The sequence below is a fragment of the Lithobates pipiens genome, unplaced genomic scaffold (genome assembly GCF_037356315.1).
Source record: "Lithobates pipiens isolate NorthernLeopardFrog02 unplaced genomic scaffold, aLitPip1_a1.2 Scaffold_16, whole genome shotgun sequence".
Lineage (NCBI taxonomy): Eukaryota > Metazoa > Chordata > Amphibia > Anura > Ranidae > Lithobates > Lithobates pipiens.
In genome coordinates, this window is record NW_027507748.1 from 423,780,969 (window position 1) to 423,806,053 (window position 25,085).

At 41.4% G+C, this 25,085-nt stretch overlaps 1 protein-coding gene across 2 annotated transcripts in view; it reads left to right on the plus strand.

Moving 5' to 3' along the window:
- Positions 1-25,085, plus strand: part of CFAP47 (cilia and flagella associated protein 47) — a 681,345-nt gene that overhangs the window by 154,044 nt on the left and 502,216 nt on the right. For both annotated transcript variants that reach the window (XM_077482554.1, XM_077482555.1), the window contains exons 23-24: positions 22,057-22,225; positions 24,216-24,316. In XM_077482554.1, coding sequence (XP_077338680.1) covers positions 22,057-22,225; positions 24,216-24,316 — 270 coding nt within the window. The remainder of the gene's footprint in view (positions 1-22,056; positions 22,226-24,215; positions 24,317-25,085) is intronic.

Here is a 25,085-nt window from a genome sequence, read left to right on the forward strand (position 1 = left end):
ATTTTTTCTATTGTGCATTAAAGAAATAAAAAAAGAAATAAAATTAGACATGCTATCTGCCAATATAACTTAACCAAACAAGTGCATTCTATGCATCCAAAAATATAGAAAATATACCAAATCAAATCATTATTATTCAATCAAAAAAAAATAATGTCAAAGCAAAAACTCCTAGTCCAATAATAAATAACACGTTCTCTCCTCCAATTCCGCAACATGTCTGGTTGATGAACGGTCGTTCAGAAATGAACTGAAAAGCACAAAATAAAAAGCGCAAACCGAAAAGCGTAAATCAACACTCACCAAATTTCTACTAACACAAAATTAGCAGAAGGAGCCCAAAGGGTGGCGCTAAAGAGCTGAAAACACACATAGTAAGTCTTGTACATCACTACATTTGTAATTGTTGGCCAACAATTGTGTGCAGTGTGTATGCAAGACAAGTTTGAGCCAACGCCTTTTGGACAAAATTCCACGGTTTTGTTGGCGGAAATTCCAATTGTGTGTACGAGGTATCAGTATATTATCTGAGCACAGGTTCGTTCTATTGTTGCTGGAGTTCAACAGAGACCTGAGCCCAAATTGCTTGATATCAAGGTACAATATATTACCAAAAGCATTGGGACGCTGGCCTTTACACGCACACGAATTTTAATGAACTTTAATGGCATCTCAGTCTTAGTTCGTAGGGTTCAATATTGAGTGACCCTTTGCAGCTATATCAGCTTCAACTCTTCTGGGAAGGCTGTCCACAAGGTTTAGGAGTGTGTCTATGTGAATGTTTGACCATTCTTCCAGAAGCACATTTGTGAGGTCAGGCACTGATGTGAATGAGAAGGCCTGGCTTGCAGTCTCCACTTTAATTCATCCCAAAGTTGTTCTATCGGGTTGAGGTCAGGACTCTTTGCAGGCTACTCAAGTTCCTTCATCCCAAACTCGCTCATCCATGTCATTATGGACCTTGCTTTGTGCACTGGTCCAAATCATTTGATGGGGGATTATGGTGTGGGGTTGTTTTTCAGGGGTTGGGCATACCAAGGGGGGGATTGTGTGGGGTTTTCAGGGGTTGGGCATACCAAGGTGTCGGCATACCAGGACATTTGGACAATTTCATGCTCCAACTTTGGAGATGGCCACTTCCTGTTTCAACATGACTGCGCACACCTGTGCACAAAGCAAGATCCATCAAGACATGGATGAACGAGTTTGGAGTGGAGGAACTTGACTGGCTTGCAGAGTCCTGACCTCAACCTGATCAGACTAATGCCCTGTACACACGGTTAGACTTTCCGGCGGAAAATGTGCGTTTGGATCGTGTTGTTGGAAAATCCAATCGTGGGTGGGCTCCATCTGACTTTTTTTCTGTCGGAATTTCTGACACACAAAGTTTCAGAGCAGGATAAAAAAAAATCCAACAACAAAATCCAATTGTTTTTATATTCCGATCGTGTGTAGACAATTCCGACTGACTCATGCCACGCATGCTCAGAATAAATTACGAGATGAAAGCTATTGGCTACTGGCCTCTTTATCATCCAGTCATACGTGGTTTACGTCACCTCGTTCTGAACAATCGGATTTTCCAACAACTTTGTGCGACCATGCATATGCAAGACAAGTTTGGGCCAAAATCCATCTGAAAAAATCTGATTTTGTCGTCGGAATGTCCAACCGTGTGTACAGGGCATAAGACTGGGATGGCATTAACGTTCATGTGCGTGTAAAGGCAGGTGTCCCAATACTTTTGGTAGTATAGTGTCTCTCGGATAAGGGTCTGATATGTACCTAGAGGGGAGCCCCCATGCCATTTTTTCGGCGTAGGGATTCCCCTTTAAGTCCATACCAGGTGACGGGGCCAGCGACGCCTCCTTCGCTGGTCCCGGGCTACTTGGAGCCGCGCTCAAAATGAGCAGACTTTTCTCCGGGCGGGAAAAGTCTGTTCATTTCAAAAGTACGGTGGACCAGCACATACACGGCCGTATTGTCCGCCGGACTCTAACACACACGGCTGTATTGTCTGCCGAAATGCAAGTCCGGCGGACATATTTATGTGCAAAACTACATTCTTAGTCCGCCGTACTTTTGGGTAAAAAAAAGTCCGCCGGAGCCCACACACGGGCGGATTGTCCGCCGGACTTTTCCACCGGATTGTTTGATCGTGTGTACGCGGTTTTAGTTACACGTAGCCTTTTGATTAGTCTTCATGTAACAATTGTCTTTTCTTTTATTAGAGATTGTTTATTTCACAAAAATCGAATATATTTCTGATCTACATTACACTCCTATTGTTTTCTGCGTCCAGAGAATGTCTTGAATTTCTGATATGAGTCCAGCTTTTAATGAACCGAATCATGATATCCGAACAGTAATGTGAAGAAAGCGTTTGTTAATTAGATTAAATCCATTATTTGTCGACTTAACGGGATATGCATAAAATTAAATGTTTTCATCCCATTGATCCCCGTTAGACAAATGTTTAATAAGGCAAAAAGAACTCATTTATTTATTTATTTGAGTGTAGCTAAGCCAGAAAAAAAAAAATCACCTTTCTCATTACTGCCAGAGGGTCATGTAACACATTGCTCCATTAGTGATTACTGCTTACTGCTCAGTATAAAAAACTGTGATTTCTGCCTTCCACAGGCAATTACAAACCTGTTTTCAAAATATGTCTAATGTGCCTCTAATTAGTTTATGTATCATGCAAATTAGTTTGTGAAAAGTAAAGAGTTGAGGCCTACAGCGGCAATTTGTGTCAATTATTGCAGATCTTATGTTTTATATTGCAGAGCAAGTCATGCATTATGCAACAGAAGTCAGCTTGCTAACATCTGATGTGTCAATACACAATAACCATACAATACGCCAAACCTGTCTGTATAACCTGTGTATAGATGGGCAAAAACACAATAGTCTATTTTGCTTTAGTAAAATCTGGTTTGGCTGTAAGTCTGAGCAGCATGGAGATCAAATGAGGCTTAATGGATCTTTATGTAACATCAATTAACCACTTCAGCCCCGGAAGATTTGGCTGATGAATGACCGGGCCATTTTTTGCGATTCGGCAATGCGTCACTCTAACTTACAATTGTGCGGTCGTGCGATGCTACACCCAAACAAAATTGACATCCTTTTCCCACAAATAGAGCTTTCTTTAAAAACCTCTGCTGGTTTTTATTTTTTACGCTATAAACGAAAAAAACAGTGTCAATAAAAAAATAAAAAAAACACAATATTTTGTACTTTTTGCTATAATAAATATCCCTATTTTTTTTTTTTTTTAAAAAGCGAATTTTTTCTCAGTTTAGGCCAATATGTATTCTACATATTTTTAGTAAAAATAAAAAGAAATCACAATAAGCGTATATTAATTGCTTTGGCCTGGTTATATCGTCTACAAAATAGGGGATAGATTTATGGCATTTTTATTATTATTATTTTTTTACTAGTAATGGCGGCGATCTGTGATTTTTAGCATGACTGCGAAATTATGATGGACACAACAGACTATTTTGACACATTTTTGGGACCAATTGGCATTTAGACAGCGATCAGTGCTATAAAAATGCACTGATTACTGTAAAAATGTCATTGGCAGTGAAGGGGTTAACTCTAGGGGGCGATCAAGAAGTTAACTGTGTTCCCTGGGAGGTGATTCTAACTGAAGGGGGAGGGGACTGGCTAGAGGAAATAACAGATCGTGGTTGCTAGCTAATAGGAACACAATCTGGCCCTTCCCTCAGAACAGGGAAGTGTGTGTTTATACACACTCGTCCCTGTTCTGTCTTCTGCTCACGATTGCTCGTGGCCGGTGGTCATCACGACCTTTGGCCATAAGCATCAGCACCCTCAATGTGCCTGCTGTCCCGATCCCACGAGCCGACGTATAGCTACAGCGGTATCGTGCCCGACCGACCGCTGTACAATGACACCGGCTAGTCGGCAAGCGGTTAAGCGACTCAATACCAGACACTTTTACCCTCTTCCTGTCAGGCCAATTTTCAGCTTTCGGTGCTGTCACACTTTAAATGACAATTGCAGTCATGCAACACTGTACTCATATATGACATTTGTATAATTTTTTTTTTTGACACAAATAGAACTGTCATTCATTGATATTTAATTCCTGAGTTTTTTTTTTTTTTTTTTTTGCTAAATATATAAAAAAAGCTGATAGTTTTGAAAAAAAACATATCTTTTGTCTTAGTTTCTGTTATAACATTTGACAAACAAATAAACTTTCTAATCAAATTTATGGAAAGATATTGGTGATTGCTACTCTCTGTGTACAAGGACTTTGGAGGCACTCAATGGCATTACAATAGAGTAGTTAAAAAAACTTTTTTATTAAATTGAAAGTGATTACAAACTGAGAACATGGAATAAGCAACTGGAAATACATCATTGCAAAAATACATGACAATACAGGTTGATATCTTTCACTCTACGCGTTTCAGAGTTTGTTAGCATCTCTTTCATCAAGTGTTAGTAGGGTATCATTTGTCTTCAAATGCAGATTCAAATAATCAGTCGCACTCAATTTATATTATAGTACATTATTATCTCAGGCCTGCGTGCTGAAAATTTATCGTCCCCACCTGCAAATCGCACACTGCTCAGCGCTTGAGGATTTAGTTTTCAAAGAAAAATGTAGCAATCTTTAGACTAATCCTTATGATTACTAAATGATTCAATCAAAATAAATAATTAATAATAGTGGCTGCTGCTTGTTTAAAAATGCACTTCATATAAAATATATACATAAAAAATAGATAAAACTTCAAAGAGTCCACAATTTAAATATATATATATATAGCAGCGCTCAATATACAAAATCTTATTCAGATGTTTGTTCATATGTGCTCTTGAGAGAATGGTGATAGAGTCCAACACGTGAAGAGAAAACGCCAGGTGGAAAGTGGTTTTGATCTCTTTTCTTCTCTTCACGTGTTGGACTCTATCACCATTCTCTCAAGAGCACATATGAACAAACATCTGAATAAGATTGTGTATATTGAGCGCTGCTATATATATATATATATTTAAATTGTGGACTCTTTGAAGTTTTATCTATTTTTTATGTATATATTTTATATGAAGTACATTATTATCGTGGATAGAAGATCTCCAACTCGCATGTTGTATTAAAAAAAAAAACACAGTCTCAGAGTTTCTGATAGCTTCACCCACATTGCAGCTGTTACATTGCTGCCCCTAATATTATAAAATAAATAATAACAAATTATAATAAAATTAATATGTATGATGTCATATAATGACATGCAAATAACATATGCAAAAAACTAAAATATATACCCAGTCCTTGTTGTGGGAACCACTGTTAAGTGGAGCTAAAATGCAAGTAAATACATGCCATCAAAAATACATACCTGAGTGTAAAATGCATTGGATCCCTTAGGCAACCAAACTGCAAGCTATATAGTACTGTCCCATATATATCCCTGTGGGCAATATCCATATCAGAAATGCTGTTAGAACCATCCATACAACATTGCTAATAATACAATTTGTCTCTCAGTTATCCAACATGTTGCCTACCTGGTTACAACCTGGTGTCCTGTGTGAACAATGGTCTCCCAGCCACACGTTTAGTCCTTCTGAGCAAAGATTTAGTATCCCCTCAGTATATGTGTGTCCTTCTCAGCCTAAATAGGTGGCAGCTGTGTGCAGTAGGAAGGAGACCAGAACCTGTCATAGGATGGCCTCCTGGGTAGAACATGCACCTCCACACCGACCATGCGCAAATGACGTAATCACACGCATGACAGAGTGTTGCCACTCATTAATGTCCCACCAACATGGAAGTATTCCCCAGGGAAGGACTGAACGTTCGGCTGGAAAAACCATAGTTCATGTTTTTAGCACATTTATTAACATACTTGCACATTTTTTTCAAATTTTTCTATCATACAAGTCTACATTGCTTCCATTCCAGGATTCTGTCTGTCCGGCCTCAGTGCTTTTTGGTCTCCCATATTGGGGGCAGCAGTGGTCGAGGCCCCTTTTAAAATAATGGTTTCTTCTTTAAATCTACATGTAACGGATGCAGTGTGGGTGAAGCTAACAAACTCTGTTTTTCTTTTACTAAAACATGTAATTTATTCATGTACATGACTGGAATAAATGCGATTTTGGAGAACTTCTATCCATGATATTAATGTACTATAATGTAAACTGAGTTTGACTGATTATTTGTATTTGCATTTGTAGACAATTGATACCCTACTAATCCCTGATGAAGGAGATGCTAACAAACTCTGAAACGTGTTGGGTGAAGCATATTAACCTGTACTGTCATGTATTTTTGCAATGATGTATTTCCAGTTGCTTAGACCATGTTTATTCCATGTTCTCAGTTTTCGCCTAGGATTTTTTGCTTCTTAAAAAAATTAAGGCCAAAATGTACGCTGTAGTGATAAGCTGAACACCCCCCCCCCCCCCCCCCCCTGGCTCAGTTCACACCAGAACTCCCGAACAGGGAAAAAAGTTTAAACCAGCGCAGCGAACTCTGTTAATCACTTCAGCCTTAATGACCAGGCCATTTTTTGTGATATGGCACTGCGTTGATTGAAATGACAATTGCGCTGTCATGTAACATTGTACACAGACAAAATTGATGTCCTTTTTTTTCCCACAAATAGAGATTTCTTTTGGTGGTATTTGATCACCTCTGAAGTTTTTATTTTTTATGCTATAAACAAAAAAGAGTGACAATTTAGATTTTTTATTTTTTTTTTTTTACTTTTTGCTATAATATCCAAAAAAAAATAAATAAATAAAAATAAATATAAACTTCATTCGTTTAGGCCGATATGCATTCTTCTACATATTTTTGGTAAAAAATTGCAATAAGAGCATATTGATTGGTTTGCACAAAAGTTATAGCGTCTACAAAATAAGGGATATATTTATGGCATTTGTATTATACATAAATACAATAAGTGCTGCGCTTGAAGGCACCTATTTAAATAGGTGAAAAAAAGTAAATAATGTGCATAGCTGACAATGCAAGAAAGTGAATGCAAAAGTTCATGAAATATTTGAGAACAATCCCAAACAATTATTCACTCTGGTGTGTCTCAAGCTGAATTACAAGTCCGCAGATGGCATTCAGGGTGAATTATCCTGCTACGTTCTCCGCCCTTGGCGACTCTTTGAACTGAATTATAAGCAAGTAGAAAAAATAAGTACCAGATGGGTTGGACACATCCACCTTATAGTAGTGTGTCTTGCGAGCTTATGGGGGAGCTCCAGCCACTCACCCCAGTACACCGACCCGATATGTTTTCCTCTCAGGGTTCCTCGCGGTCTGCGGATAGGAAAGGTGAGTGAGATTTCCGTGCCAAACACTGCGATCGAACTTGATGCCAGACGTCCCGCAAGAGTTCACCATAAAGGAAATAGAACATAGAAGACACTTCGCATGGTGAAATACAACCAATGATGGTTTATTGAAAAAAAAATTCGATGAACAGAACTAAAAATATAAAATCACGTGATACATAAAAAAATAGCAATGTGGGGAGCAGACAACTGCTATCCCTACGCGTTTCGACCTCAAAGTCTTCAACAGGGGCCCATGCATACCGGCCCACACCAAAGTTGAAATAAAAAATGTTGTGGGGTCCCCCAAAATGAGCACCCAGCCTAGCAAGCCATAAAAGGGGGGCAAGCTCTCACCGAACCATATCAGGCCACATGTTTTCAAAATGGGGGGTGCGTTGGGGCAGGGGGGCTCTGGGCAGTAGTTGTGGGGGCCTGCGGACAGGGGGCTTATCGGAATCTGGAAGCCCCCTTTAACAAGGCAGTTTTTGACAATCCCTTTATTAAAAATAAAAATAAAAAAACAATATATCCTGATGTAGATCCATCTTCAATCACGATGCCCACTGCACCACCCATTCTTAAAAAAAAAATGCTCTGCCCACAATGAAGGCTAACCACCGAATGCCTGCTTCTCCGTCTGACAGTTCTTAAATAAGTAAGGGGCAGGGCCAAAAGGTGATGTTACCTGGTGGCACCACCCCCTTGTGACATCACTGACCGGTGCATGCTTTCCATACAGTCCATACTATTGTGTAGTGCAGGGGTGCCCAACATTTTGAAGAGCGAGGGCCATTTAAGCGACTTGGTACCCGGTTGCTGGCCACAATGAATGGAGCAGGCGGATGACATGCCCATGTCCACTCTGCATATGCAGAGCAGACACAGGTGCAGTACACCTTTGGCTTTCCTGTGGGTTAGCTGCATTTTACCATAGATTTATATTATATCTTGCAGATGTATTGCACTTTCTGAAAGTGCACCAAACCCGCAGGTAATAACAGAAGTCTGTGGCTCAGTGCAGGTAACCCACAGGTGCACCTGGGGATCAGTTTGAAAGCAGCCCGGTAACCACTGCAGAACAGATATGCCCAAATATACAGTGTGATTTTAGTAATAAACTTACCTTTAATAACAGTCTTCCATTCAGGTATTGCAGGCTGTTACTGTCCCAGGCAGAGTGCATTTGGTATGACTCCATCTGTGGCAGGAGCCGGCTCTATACAGACAGCATTGGCTTATGCGGTTCCCCTCCGTAGCCACTTGCTTCCTCTACCGCTGGCTTCATTCACAACACCGATGGCAACCTGCGATCTGTGCTTACCATCCCAGAATAGGAGGTCGGGGGCCACATTAGAGAGGTTGTAGTGTGTCAATCCCACAGTAATGTGCATTCCCACACCCTGTATATAATTTAAATGTGACACTGCTGCGCCTACCTATTACCTCTATAAATATATTTGTGCTAATCAGCACAGTATTAACTCCAAACTGTGTTAAACACTATATGTATGACAAACATCAGGTAGGTAGGCGTAGCAGTGTCACATTTTAATGATATGCAGTGTTTTCTATTGTGATTAGCTGTGACTGGCCCCAGCTAATCACATGGTACAGGTGGGCTGTGATTGGCCCTGCCTGTACATCACTGTGACCAATCATAGAGTTCATCACAGCCATTTATTGTGCACAATTGTCATGTTATCTGATGTGATTGGTCACAGCTATCACATGGTAATAGTAACGGCCCTGCAAGGAAGATCTGTCATCGGTGTGTCCGGTGGAGCAGGCAATGGGGTGCACAGGAGGTGAATTTCTGGAAGGGTGTCATATGATGTCCTCCCAGGATAGCAAGGTTCCAACTCAGCCATCATAATACAATAGGCCAGGCAGGAAGCAGTTAAATATGCACTATACTGGGGAGGCTGTCCACAAGGTTTAGGAGTGTATCTATGGAAATGTTTGAACATTCTTCCAGAAGCGCATTTGTCAGGCACTGATGTTAGAAGAGAAGGCCTGGCTCTCTGTCTCTGCTCTAATTCATCCCAAACATGTTATATTGGGTTAAGGCCAGTCAAGTTCCTCCACCGCAAACTCACTCATCCCTGTCTTTATGGACCTTACTTTATGCACTGGTCCAAATCATTTGGTGGAGGGGGGATTATGATGTGGGGTTGTTTTTCAGGGGTTGGGCTTGGCCCCTTAGTTCCATTGAAATTAACTATTAAGGCATCAGCATACCAAGATATTTTGGACAATTTCATGCTCCCAACTTTGTGGGAACAGTTTGGGGATGTCCCCTTCCTGTTCCAACAGGACTGCGCACCAGTGCACAAATCAAGGTCCATAAAGACATGGATGAGCAAGTTTGTGGTGGAGGAAATTGACTGGCCAGCCCAGAGTCCTGACCCCAACCGGATATATAACAGCTTTAGGATGAATTAGAGTGGAGGTCTTCTCGTTCAACATCAATGCCTGTCCTCTCAAATACGCTTCTGGAAGAATAGTCAAACATTCCCATAGAAACACTCTGCAAAGGATGGTCCAATGTAATATTGAACCCTATGGACTGGGATGCCATTAGGCCTCTTGCACACTGCAGCTTGTAAAAGCTCAGCTTATTTTTTTTTAGTGAGCCAAAATTCTGCCCATTAATTGTACACACAAGCGCATAAACAAGCGCAGTGTATTCTTCAGTTAAATCTGCATTTTTGGTCAGTAACTTACGTCTTATGCTCATGTTTCTGCCCAAATTCCCTCAGTGTCCAATGACATTGTGTCATGGTTGTTCCGATAATCCAGTGGCATATGGGAGACCTGCCCGCAGAATCCCCATGTTAAGAACTAATCGGTATCCATGGGCGCACGTTGGCGCGAACGGACACACGCGGGTGCGCGTTGGTACGAAGAGGCGCACGCGGGTGCGCGATGGTACGAACGGACGCATGCGGGTGCGCGGGGTCACGAACGGGCGCACGGTTACACGCGGGGGTGCGCAGACATGCCGTGCGACCAATTTTGGCGCCCAAAGGGCTACTTAAAGGAACCTGTCACTGTGCCTCCTTTCTGTCCAGTCTACAGCGTGTCCGGTGTTCCTGCTTTCTGCTACTCTGTTTACCTTGATCCCTGTTTACCCGGCCTGTTCCTGACAACGTTTGTTTGCTGCCAGCCTCCGACCTTTGGCCCGTCTGACTACGCTTTTGCCTCTCCCTTGGAACTGTTTGCTGCCCGCCTGTTACCGACCCAGCTTATACCTCGACTATCCCTGGCTATCCGTTGTTCCTGCTTGACTGCTGTGTTCCTTCTGCTATCAGCCGCTCCAGCCTGTCTACTGGTTGTTCCGGCCTCTGGCTTCTTCTGCGCTTCAGGACATCTCCTCCCTGCCAGCTGTTCCAGTGCCTCTGCCAAGCTCCTGTGTATCACTTGCTGCCTGCTGATCCTGCGGTTTTGTTATCCACGCTTCTCCGGAGGTCCGGACCAGTCCTACACCTGCTTGGCACTTGTGCCCTCTGAACTCTAGAGTCCCTGTCCCCACTTTCAGGGGTTCTCGAGCCAGAGGCCTACGAGAAGCCGCTCCCTGCATTCTGGGCTCCTTCACCAGGTACGCGACACATTGCCTACATGGTAACACGCTTTCTGCACATGCGTGAAAACATGTGCGCAAAAATGCACGCATGCATAAGTGTGAAAATACTCAAAAAAAGTCTGAAAAATTTGATGCTCAAATAGGAGTATCCTATGAAAGAGGCCTAAAAGTTCATGCACGTGCAAAGGCAGGCGTCGCAATACTTTTGGTAATATAATGTGTGTGTGTGTGTGTGTATGTGTGTATGTATGTGTGTATGTATATATATATATATATATATATATATATATATATATATATATATATATATATATATATATATATATATATATATAATTATTTTTGACTTCTACAGATTTGACCATTCTCAGTTGTAAAGGTAATTACGTATTTTAACTTTTTTTTGCATGCTGCTATTGACAATTGACAACAATGTACATACACGTTGTAGGTATGTGTAGTCATAGGATTACTTGTGAGCATGTATTTGTGTTAGGTAGATGAGAGAGTGATCTTTTACAAGGTAGGGTCATCAATAAGTGTACATTTTTTTAAATCGATTGAAGGCGTTCTAAAGAATACATTGCATGGGTTTCCCAAATAATGTCCACGTCGGAGTGCTTTAATTGATACAACCCCAACATTGTAAACATTATTATATTTTTGACAGCAACATGAAAAGTCGTGAAAAGCACACAAAGTGCCTCATTACTTTACATCACATACTCCATACTGTTCTCCCATTACTTTGATATGCTGTGAAGTGTCTATGCTGAAACTTCCTGTGGCCCTACCATGCTGTTCCTAAGCTATCATTTTGTGCTCTCTGGAGACATGCCTAGTGCATCCGTGGTGTTACAAGTCTTTTAGAACGCAGAAATAAAAGGAGACCAGCGGGGAAGAATCCTATGTTCAAAGGCGTTTTTATCGCATTCTACTTCTGAGGCACAACTGGTTCCTCTTAAAACAGTTTAAATATTTAAGCACCAAATTGTCATTCTTTTCACGCAGATGCAATGTGTTGCACGCAGAACTGAAGTCACTATAATTTAACTATAATGAACCACGGGAGTCATATCAACTCTGGGTATAATGAATACAGTTATTAAATGTTATTGTCTCATTAGTATTTATAAGTAGCATCTTAACCTGCAGATGTCCTGCTACTGTATTCTTTGTAATCATTACGTTTTAAAAATCAGCACAAGGTCGAATGTTAAGCTTCAAATAAGATGTAGCTCTAGAATAATTAAAACTAACTCTTGTTCATTAGCTGTAGCTAATTATTATAAAGCTGCATTATCAACACTTTCATTTTAGTAATTCAGTTGTGCGCTTGCAATACTGTTCTGTAAGTTGCTATACAAAACATGAATACAAAATAGCGGTGATGACTGCCTTTTTTAAAGGTCACAAGTCTCACAACGCATCCTTTTTAATATGAAAGAGGCTTTTTGCGCATAGAAAGATTTCTCTGGATGGTAATGTACTACGTGTGGAGAATGGATGCAAGCACATACTGTATAAGGATTATAGAAAATTGAGAACAAAAAAATAAAAATGTTATAAGGGTATTTAAAGCACTGGAGCATTATGTAGACAATTGTTATACAGGATTTATATAGCACTGACAGTTGGTGCATTTGCAATATAAAGGGAGACAATACAAATCAATACAAGATGGTAGAAGAATTCTGCTTGCTAGAGCTTACAAACTAACAGGAAAGGTCAAGTGATGCAACAGGAAAAAATGTGTGTGAATCAGGTGATGGAGAAAGTAGAAGTTCAGCTGTCAAAGGCTAAGTTTACCTTTTTGGGGGAAAAAAATTATAAATGCACATATTTTTGCAGGAAAAAAATGTGCATCTATTTATTTTTTTCCCTCAGGAGCCTGCAATGCGATGCACCTGTGATCAGCAGATCAGTTAAAAATACAAAGGAAAGGCAAAACACTTGTGTACATATTTAAAAAAGCATTATTAATACCTTTTATTTTATTTTATAAGTGATCACTCTTCTTAGCTGCATAAGCGACTTAGGTGGGGATAAAGACTGCAGGGGGTTGTGTCAGAAAAAGGCGGAGAAACAGCAGTATACTGATCTTCTCAGTGAATGGCTGTGCAGGGGGGGGGGGGAAGGGCATGTCATCACACGTCTGCTCATTGGAGGACAGGCAGACTGAGCTCCCAGCACAGCTAGAAAGCTGACCACACTGGAATGGATGTGCTGTCATGCTTAGTGTGGTCAATTTGAAATAGGAAAGCAGTGGCATGATCCCTGCAACCATGAGTCTATATAGTATTTTCAGCCTTCCTAAAACTTCCTACAGTCCCACGTATGACTGCAACTTTGGTCGATGCATGTAAGATCAAGTAAATTCAGTCTCTCCTGTGAGATCCAAACTCCTCCATATGGTGTCCTCCAATACTCAACACCTTAAAGTGGTTGTATAGTCATTTTTATGACTTTTACCTACAGGAAAGCCTATAATGTACGCTTTAGGAGATATTCCCCTCGCAATGCGCTGCTGACTGCAGCGGCGCATGCGTACAGGGGATTCTCAGCTGAAAGTCCGGCAGACGCTGGACTCTGCCGGAAGAAATCTCCCGCGGGCATGCGCTGGAGTGACTATATCGCGGCTCCGGCCACTCACAGCGCCGGAGCCGCGATACCCGGAAGAAATGCAGAGGGAACATGTCAGCTCCCTCGGCGTGGGTCGGGCCAGATGTCGGGGCCTTGTTCTAAGGTAAGTATTTCATAGTGAGCTAGTATGCGGTGCATACTAGCTCATTATGCCTTTTCCTTTGCAGGTCAGGAAAAAAAAATGCAGGTATACAACCGCTTTAACCTGTAACTGGGTCTAGTCTACATAGTGCTTAACAGAATATAGTCTGCAGGACCTCAGTCCTCCTTGCAGTGTCCATGCAGCTAGTATGATACTGAGTTACTACTGGTGAAGTATATCCATTGTGAGAGTGAGAGCCCCTGTCTCTGTGAAAATGAGTGTAAAATGGACACAGGACTCTCAAAGAGGCAGTTTGAGAAGTTCCAGTAGAACAGTGGTCATCAACCCTGTCCTCAGGGCCCATTAACAGGCCAGGTTTGCAAGATAACTGAAATACACTACAGGTGATATCATTTACTTCTCAGTGATTGTAGTATTCTAGTCTGCATCTCCCCAAGGTAATACATAAAACCTGGCCTGTTAGTGGGTCCTGAGGACAGGGTTGATGACCACTGCAGTAGAAGATTGGTGAGCAGATATAACTATGCTTTAAGTCTTTTCTGGATTTTGTAAGTCTGGATTGGGGCTGGAAACTTGAAGACTTCAAAGAGCATTGGGAGGTATGGAGTCTTCAGTCTTGTGTCCAGGCTTTCCAGAAGTTCTGCAGGTTGTGTGTGTGTCCATTATAAGGCGGATCTGAACATAGCTCAGGAGGGTTGGTGTGGGAACTGTTGCTGCAGCCAGGAGGGAGGTTTGCTATCAGTTAAGAACCCAGGCAATATCCTTGAGATGGCCCTCCATGTGGGGAAGGTTCCAGGTCAGTGGACTAAGAGAGTTGGGCCAGCTGAGAGAGTTGGATAGACCATAGCTAAGACAACTGGAAGAGAGAGTCCTGGGGACCAGAGAGGTCTGCGAGTCTTGGAAGAGTGTGAAAGCCTGGAGTGTCAGGATAACCCCTTCTTAGAGGCCAGGAGTGGGCTTTCTGTTGTGATCAAGGCTGAGTGAGCCTTTAGAGCCTGTGTGGGCAACCCATGCATGTATGATCTTTCATTTTTGTTACTTTTTCAAAAAAAATTGGGCTACCACACCCTTAAACTGACGTTCCTGTTGGATGTGAACTCGCTGAAAAGGCATCTACCACTGAGCTAGATATCCCCAATATCACACCATGTGCAAGTGTTTACTATGTATTCACCATAGGAGACTGTATAATATAGGATCTCACCGCCTCCCATTTATGTATAGTTGTTTATATCCACTGGCTCCCACTGTGGCTGCTGGATGATCCCAGGTATAGTATATAATGCTTGGCATTACTGGAGGTTAAACACACCAGCGTGCACTCCAGCATGTGCTAGCGATAATCAGGACTCTGAGGGGTGTGTTATTATTATATAAATAACAATTCTGTCAGAATTTCATTATGTAGGCCAGACAAGGGATGTCTTAATCTCAAGCCACTGAGCCACTGCATGTACTCCCACCTGATGAGGGATGTATGTGTATAAGCCCTGTACACATGGTCGGAGATTCCGACAGAATATGTCCTATCGGACCATTTTGTCGGATATTCCGACTGTGTGTGGTCTGCATCGGACTGTTTCCGTCTGAATATCCAAAGGACCAAGTTTTCCAACTTGCCGGTAAAATTTTCCGACAAAATGCTCCTATCGGACATACTCCGATCATGTGTAGCCTACTCCGACGGACAAAGTGCCATGCATGCTCAGATCAAATTCCTAGACCAAAGCTATTGACTACTAGCCTGAACGTAGTCCCGTCGTAAAGAAATAACGTCATCACGTTATGTATAATCGGATTTTCTGACAATTTAGTCCGACCGTGTGTATGCAACATCACTTCCGGACCTCTTCCGGAATTAATCAGTCGGAATTACTCCGACATATTTGTACAAGGGCTAAGGACTCTACGTCCACCCCTGCTAACACACAGTCCTCTGGCAGGGACAGGCCAATTAACCTCCCAGAGTAGATCTCCTGTATCAAGTACTAAAGAGGGAAATTAAGTAACCAAATGTTTAATCCTCCTATCTACATATTGGCCTATGCATTCCAGGCGACTGCCTACCCCTGAAACTATGGGCTTCCCCAGGAGCTTTTGGGCATTCTTCTGCACCTTCGGAATCACCTAGAATGTGGGGATATTGTAGTTTTCAATTTTTCTAATTCTCCCGCTCTTTTTTGCTCAATAATCCTACCACAAATGCCTTGTTTATTTTATAATTTAATTCAGCTTCAGGGCTTTGTGTGGCCAGTTTAGAACAAGGAAGAAAGGTGACTGGCAGGATCAACAAGGTATTTCAGATGGAATAAAATACACATGCAGCATGTGCACACACACATAGAAAATAATTAATATTTAAGGTAATATTATGTACTTTAATTAGTTGATGTCTATAGTTTATCTTTGCAGAATAAAGATTATTTTTTTAGAGTCACTTTAACCGCTTTGCGCCCGCCCTATAGCCAAAAGACGGCTACAGAGCGGACGCTAACTGCCGGGAGGCCATCCCTGGACGTCCTCCTGTTTACTTCCCTAATGCGCGCCGCCACGGGCAAGCATCAAAAAAGTTCTGTGTTGGCCGTGTCCCTCGGACACAGCCAATCACAGATCGTGCTAAATGGCCAATCACAGCGGCCATTTAGCACTCGATCGGCCTTTCCAATGAGCGGTGATCTCATATATAAACACATGAGATCATCTCTCATCGCCGGCTCCCCTCCTCACACAGAGACAGCGTGTGAGGAGGGAGAGATGAACTGCTGCAGCGTCTGTGACTGTGAGTACACACACAGTAAAACACACCCACACACACACAAAACACATACACATGCCCACCTGTCCCCAGTGCCACCTATCGGTGCCATCTGTTCCCTGTGCCATGTGTCCCCAGTGCCACCTATCAGTGCCATGTGTCCCCAGTGCCACCTGTCCGTGCCATGTGTCCCCAGTGCCACCTGTCCGTGCCATGTGTCCCCAGTGCCACCTATCAATGCCACCTGTCCCCAGTGCCATCTAACAGTGTCATCTGTCCCCAGTACCACCTGTCCTCAGTGCCACCTATCCGTGCCACCTGTCCCTAGTGCCATGTCTCCCCAGTGCCACCTGTCAGTGGCATGTGTCATCAGTGCCACCTGTTAGTGTCACGTGTCATCAGTGCCACGTATTGGTGCCATCTGTTATCAGTGTTAGGTGTTATCAGTGCCACGTATTAGTGCCATCTGTCAGTGCCACGTATTAGTGCCATCTGTCATCAGTGCCACGTATTAGTGCCATCTGTCATCAGTGCCACATCATTGTCACGTGTCATCAGTGCCACATATTAGTTCCATCTGTCATCGGTGTCAAGTGTCATCAGTGCCATCTTTCATCCGTGTCACATCAGTGTCACGTGCCATCTGTTCCACGTATCAATGCCACCTGCCATCAGTGCCACGTCAGTGTCACGTGTCATTATCCTGGTGCTCCAGGACCTTCAAAAGTGTAATAGGTAGTCAACAAGTTAGATGTGTAATTTATGCTCCTAGAACACGTGATGGCGCTCCCTGCATGTTGGTCCTCTCTATGTGGCCAGACTGTGAAAAAGTCCCACACATGTGGTATTGTAATACTCAGGAGGAGTAGCAGAATGTATTTTGGGGCATTATTTGTGGTGTACACATGCCACGTGAGAGAAATAACCTATTACAATGACAATTTTGTGGGGAAAAAAAAATCTTCATTTTGCAAAGAATTGTGGGAAAAAATTACAACACCAAAAACCTCACCATGCCTCTTACTAAATACCTTGGAATGTCTACTTTCCAAAAAGGGGTCATTTATGGGGTATTTGTACTTTCCTGGCTTGTTTGGGTCACAAGAAGTGAGATCGGCCACCAGTACATCAGATGTGATCAATTTTGTATGATTTGCACCACAGCTTGTAGACTCTCTAACTTTCACAAATTCCAAATAATATCCACTAATTTGGGTTATTTTTACCAAAGATATGTAGCAGTATAAATTGTGGCCAAAATTTAAGAAGAAAAATTAATAATTTGCATAATTCTGTCACAGAAACAAAGAAAAATGCATTTTTAAAAAAAAAAAATCGTTCTTTTTTTATTTATAACGCAAAAAATAAAAAACCCAGAGGTGATCAAATACCACCAAAAGAAAGCTCTATTTGTGAGAAAAAAGGACAAAAAATTCATTTGGGTACAGTGTTGCATGACTGAGTAATTGTCATTCAAAGTGTGAGAGCACCGAAAGCTGAAAATTGGTCTGGGCAGGAAGGGTGTTTAAGTGTCCAGTAGGCAAGTGGTTAAAGATGAAATCCAGGTAGATATATATAAAAATAAAAAATAAAAGGAATGCAGTTGTATATACATTGCCAAATAATGAAACTTATTTTAAATGCAGCTAGTACAGTATATGCTTTGGTATCTGAATTGTTTTTAGCCTCTTGTAATTTCCTGCATTTAGAATGAAAGGAGAGAAAACAGAGTAAACTGCTGCTGTTCCTTCACTCACCAATCATAGGCTGAAGGCACGGTGGTGACCTAACTTTATTGTTCAACTGCAGCAGAGAAAGTCAGTTCAGGCTTGTGCTATGTGGCAGAGCTGTGTAAATCTCAGGACTAGATGGACAGAAACACAAAACCTTGGTTTAAAAAAAAAAAAAAAGTTTAGCCACAATAGAACCTTTATACTGCTTCCTTTGTTGCTGTGCATTGATAGCACATTTAAAATGAATGGGCTGTCTAAACACAACACACGTTAAAACATTAATGCAGTGCAGTTGTGTAAATTCAGCTTAAGGGGATTTCGTTCGATGTGGGTTTTTTATCATACATTTTTATTTAGCATTTCGATTAAAATTCACACGAGTACAATAGAATGCATCACAATGCTATTATGGCTCACATGTAAACCTAAGGCAACCAATTTGTGGAGCAGTACATAATCAGGACACTGAGATGGCAATAGGATAGTGCAACTATTGATGTCAATAATAAGAATATCAGGTGTTATACATTTGGGGTTTTATGGTACATCAAGCAGAGTGCAGAAGAAGCAACAAATAGGGGGCGCCAGCTAAGTGCAGCATTAAAATACTTTATTTGGTTAGAAGACAATTGGCAACTCACATAAATGTGGCGAGAATGTGTTCATCATAACTGCAGCAAGAAAGTTCTGTCCTAGAAGTCCACTCCAACCCCACTATTGGAATACCCAGTTATGATGAGCCCATTCTCGCCACATTTATGTGAGTTGCCAATTGTCTTTTAACTGTATAAAGTATTTAATGCTTCACTTAGTTGGTGTTTATGTTTGAATTACAGAGATCATTCCTGTCTCTTGGTGAAGTTGCCACTATTTCAGTAAATCTTCATCCACATTTATGGACTTTTATCAGTGGACTTTTTTATAGTGTTTAAGTACTATCACTTGACCTCACTATTATTACAGTGGTATACCCAGGCAGGACTGTAAAAAGGAAAAATATAACACAATAAGGGAGCCCCCAAAGCTGCATAACCCATAAGTATACAACAAAAACACAGGAACATTTCCCCAGGGGTTTTTTAGCAGCAGAGAGTTGGTGTGAAAATAGTTGATGTAAAAAAATAATTTATTTGACAGACAATAGTAATTCCAAATGAACAATAATACATCATCCATATAGGTAATGCGACAAATACAAACATGGAACATCACTCATAGCAAAAAACTCTATGTACAAACATGGTTTGCCAATTGTATTCGTAACATATGTATCCACATGAAAAACCCCGATGCATTTCGACCCTTGCGATTTCCGGTCTCTTCAGGGGGATTTATATTCTAGGGGAATGTCAAAATATCTAATTAAAGACTTTGGACAATATAGAAATATATATAGGTATAATATTTCAAATTAAGCAAAAATATGTCTCCATGCATATAGAGATATAGTTACCAATGGGTGTATGAGGACATGAGGACGTGTCGCATGAACCGGCATTGCAGGATTATAGCCATCCAATGATCCCATCGCTGCCACATGTTCCCCTCGCGCCCTCTGGGTGGGTGCATAGTCCACTGAGCTTACAGGGGGCCACGTTATGGGACCCAGAGAGGAGGATGGGGGGTAAAACACCTGCAGATGGACATGCAAAAAACTTTTTGTAGGTCATCATTAAATATTAGAGGGAGTATATAGAAGTGCTTGGCAGTTATAGGCTTATTACTTGGTAATTAATGAATTCATATTGTAAAAGAATTAAACTAGTTATATATAGCATAGCGTAGTTTCTTCATTAGTTATATTAATTATAAGAGGGATTAGCTGACAGTGAGAAAAGGTGGGTGAGGGATAGGGTGTGGAGATGTGATGGGTGAAGTGAAAGTGCATGATGTGAGGTACACTGATGACGGGGCAAGGGGGGGTGTGAAAGTGAAAACAAAACCAAACTACTGAAAAAGAAAACTGAAACAACAAAATTGGAAGTGTGAAAAAAATGATGCATGCGTGTATGTGTGTGTGTGAGAAAGAAAATAAAAAGGTGGACAATTGAATAAGATGGTGAAAGTGAGATGGATCAAGGTGCCAAACTGGACTGGTCACACCAGGCATTTGCCCAGTGCGCCAGGGCCGCATATCCTAACAAGAGCTGGTTACTGCACTGGTCCGTGGCCTGTTGATGACTGGGCCGCACAGCAGGGTGTAAGTGGCACTTATCTTCCACTATGTAGCCATGCCTGTGTCTCCTCTTCTGGCTCTCCCACCCTGCCAACGATGTCATATTATCAGCAGTGCAGGGGGTGAGAGGAGCTGGAGATCTGCACATGGAGTGGGAGTCTTTACAAATTAAAAAGCAGGTAATCTGCACAGGGAGTAGGGGGTCTTTACATATTAACAAGTGTGTAATCAACCGCTTGTTAATATGATTTAGATCTGCAGCTCCTCCTGCTGATAGGATGACTTCCTTTTCTGTCTAATCACAGTGCAGTGCCCCCTTTTACTCTCAGCATGTGTGTCCTCTCCAGGGTTTCCCACCCCACCAGCGATGTCATCCTATCAGCAGAAGGAGCCGCAGATCTGGATCATATTAACAAGCGGTTGATTAGCTGGTTGTTAATAGGATCCTGATCTGCAGCTCCTCCCGCTGATAGGATGACTTTGTTGCCGGGGCGGGAAACGCTGGAGAGGAGAAACAGGCTGAGAGTAAAAGGGGCACTGTGATTAGACAGAAAAGGAAGGGGGCATGACTGCAAGGGGCACTGTGATGGGGGGTTGTGATTGCTACGGGCACTGTAATCTAAAGGGGCACTATGATGTAAAAGGGACTGCACTGTAAAGGGTCACTGTAATTATCCTATTTATATCACAGTGCCCGCTTTATATTACAATGCCGAGGGCCGACTCTGTGAATATCCTGTCACTGTCCTATTTTTTTGGGGGTTTCTGTTGTTTTTGAACAAAGGGAAATCCGGTTATCTATATTTAAATTTCTAATTGAATTGCTAAGTGAGGTGTTTTCTCAAGCCGTTCGACAGTGGGCATTTTCAGCTTCATTGAGACATATGGGGACACTTCCGGGATTCCGTCCTGAAAGGTGTTGCTCTGCCTTGTGTTGTATCATGTGATGCAGCTCCTGGGTGTCATGGCAATCTTCTCACGCTATATAAATCGGGTGTCAATGTCATTTCTGTATCCGCTAATGAAGTCCTGCCCACTGGGGCGTAACATGTATGGACGGATGGAAAATCAGTGGCCATCGCTGATTTTTTGCACACACGCTGAATACCAGGCACTGTGTATACCAGGCACTGGTTTACAGTGCCTGACTTGTAAGTTGTTTTTTTTTTTTTTAAGAAAATAAAAGTTTTTGTTTGCAGAGTTTGGTTGTCCTGCACTCAGTATTTTGAAATGTGTATCACTTATCAAAAAAAATTACCCATCAGGATCTGTTTGTTTCGGCCTTCCGCTGACACGCTATTACACCCTATGAGGGAAAGTGTATATGACCCTTTGTAATTAAAGGGTCCATTCTGTGAGGCGAGAGGCCTTTTTTTCCATTGGTGGAGGTTTACCCGCAAAGTCACCAGTCGCATGTTTACCGTATTGTAGCACCAATGAAGATATCACGCATTGGAGGACCTTTTCACATATGGACTTATTAGCACAGCACTGTCTTTTTATATTTTACTTGTTATTCGTATTGATTATTCAGCTCAGCGGCTTCCATTCATATGCAAAACATGAGTGCTGAATGAACTGACCATTTAATCAAGTCTTGTTTCATTAGTGTTACTTGTGTTACATCTCTTTTCTTATTGTATTGGATTTATCTTATTGATGACTTTGGCTTTGTAAATATAAAATACGATATCACTATGGATTTTTATCCTGCAGGTGGCAGCGTATGACTTCCAGCTTCCCATAAACATAAACTTCACTGGTGGAGTAAGTGATGCTGACAGCTCTGCTTCTGTAACTCCAACCCATTCAGAAAAGCATATTGTTGTTCCCAGGCCTCAAATGGTGGATGTCATCACTCCAGCATGTAAAGTGAATGCTACAGGTAAGTCAATAAAATTTACTTTAATGTACTTATAGACCTAAAATGTCTACGCTTTCAAATAGAAAAATAGAAACTTGAACTTTTGTTCGCCTTATTTTGGAAGTTGTCACTCTGTGACATGACAGATTTTGTGTTTAGGGCTCTGAACTTTCAAAGCATTGCGTCTTAAATCGCATATACCTCTCACAATAAATAGCATACACCTCTCCTACTAGGTTTGTTAAAGCACAGTATGTCTCATGCTCTGTTCTTCTAATGCATTCAGACCTTTAAATATCATTAACATTCATGTAGGATAACTCAGAGTTAGCATATAATGTGATACCTATAACATGTTATATGTAGCACATTTATTTTGCTGTGCTATACAACATATTTTAGCATCCAATGACATTGACCTACAAGGACTAACAGGGGCCTTCCCCAACAGCTATGACATAAGGACAGTTATGTTTTTTGAGCCATTATGGGTTATCTGTATAAACTACAGCAAAGAACTGGAGCTGAATAAATTGTAGCTACATTTTCTTTCATCGTAGTTTGGGAAACAAACAAAAAATGCATTTCGTTATTTGACATTGAAGACCAATTGAAGCTGAACGCCAGACAGAAAAACTTTAAAGTGGATGTTAGACCCTTTTCACACTGGAGGTGTTTTTCAGGCACTTTAGTGATAAAAATGGCTCCTAAAAAAAAGCCTCATCTGCAATACCAGTGTGAAATCCCGAGTGCTTTCACACTGGGACGCTGCACTGGCAGGACGTCAAAAGTCCTGCAAGCAGCTTCTTTAAGGTGCTTTAGGAGGGGTGTATACACCCCTCCTAAAGCGCCCCTGCCTATTGAAATCAATGGGCAGCGCCGCCGCAGCACCTGCAAAGCCCCGCAGCAGTGGCACTTTGTGGGCACTTTTAACCCTTTATTCGGATGCTAGCAGGGGTTAAAAGCGCCCCACTAGCTCCCGAAAAACACTGCAAAACAATGGTAAAGTGCCACTAAAACTAGCGCTGCTTTACTGCCTTCGCGCTGGCTGTGTGAAAGAGCTCTAAAGTCTCAAGGCGGTTTACTTTCATGCATTCTATGCATTAAGGTGAAAAACCTTCTGTGCTGCAGCTCCCCACCAGACCCCCCTTTTTGTTACCTGAACCAGATCCGATCCAGTGATGTGCATGAGCTCAGAGGCTTGAGCCACTATCTCTCTATTCATTGGGCAGATTAATAGCAGCAGGAGCCATTGGCTCCTCAGTGACACTGGAGCGGTGGGTGGGGCCTGGTCCCGCTGTCTGTGTCAATGGACACAGCAACAGGACTTGGGAGCAAGCTGCACGGGTGCCCCCAGGGAAATCAGCTTTCTGTGGAAAGTGCAAAGTGATTGCACAGAGCAGGTAAGTATAGACAAGTTTGTTGTTTTTGTTGTGTTGAAAAAAAAATAGGGTTTACAACCACTTTAATTTCAATACATTTCACAACAGCCACAGGGTATAAATCTAATTTGTGTACAGCAAATGCCTTTGCAAATACAGATATTATCTAATATTAAGGACATCCTCACTGGGGTACATATAGCCTTTTCAGAGCTCAGATCTGTGGGAGGGACTCACTACATGAGGGGGCGGATACAAGACCAATCACCCTGCACAAGGAGAGAGAGCAACAGTGACCAGTCTATACAGAAAGCTCCCACACAGGCAAAGTTTCACATTGGATTATTGCAGGGATCTGGAAAAATATACAAAGGATGCCATGATTTAAGTTGGAGTACACATGCTGCTTGTATTTAGAGAATATATGGTAATCCTGGAGTTCAGCTTCAATGTTTTGTTCTCAAGTCTTTCTAATTCATCCCAAAGCTTAATCGAGCAGGTTTTACATATACAAAATATAAGCCTGTAAACATAATATACAGGTGCAAAGTACATTTTGACCTTTCCAGGATTTTTTTTGATAAATTGATGTAGCTTGGTCTGAATTTGAATTTGTGTGTATTTTTCAGTGTTACAGACAATGCTCCAGTTCTCCACTACAAGGATTTCATTTGAATTGCCATCTGAAGTGTTTAATTTAGGCATTGCAGATGACTCTTTATGCTCACAGGTAATATTCTCATGCACAATATTTAAAGATAAGTAGATTTGGAGCTTAGAGTTATTATAATTCAAAAGATATGATGAATTAATAGGAGGTCCCTAAAGCTATATTAGGCCTTATTCATATGGTAATCATGAGATTTGGATATATTAGCCTGTATGCAATGGGAGACAAATACTGAAGGTTTGCTATGTATTATATTGCTTGCTACAGACTGTGAATATTTTAGCTCCTTACTTAGCTGTATAATATACATATTTTGCAGAAAGTGTACCGTTAAGATAAAAAGGTAAACCTACACGTATATGGCAGGTTTTAAAAAGGGTAAGATATCTATGGGATTAATGTTGATCCTTTAACACCAAATGTATCTTTTGTAGCATGCTCATATTGTGCTAGCAGGTCTACAGATATTTGAAGCTTTGAATAGAAAAGGTGATAAAATATTAATAGCATACTCGTACTTGCTTCATTACAAATATGAGCAATTGGCAAACATTTACATCTAAACAATTACCTGTCAGATTACCAAGTGCTGTTATTCTTTTGACTGTTACCTGATACAGCAGGTAAAATAAGTATTAAACACGTCACCATTTTTCTAGGTAAATATATTTCTAAAAGTGCTAATGACATTTTCACCACATGTCGGTAACAGCCCATATAAACCATACATGCAAATAAACCAAAACAAATACGTTTAGAAATTAAGTTATGTGTAATACGATGGAATGACACAGGGAAAAAGTATTGAACATGCTAACTGAAATTTTAT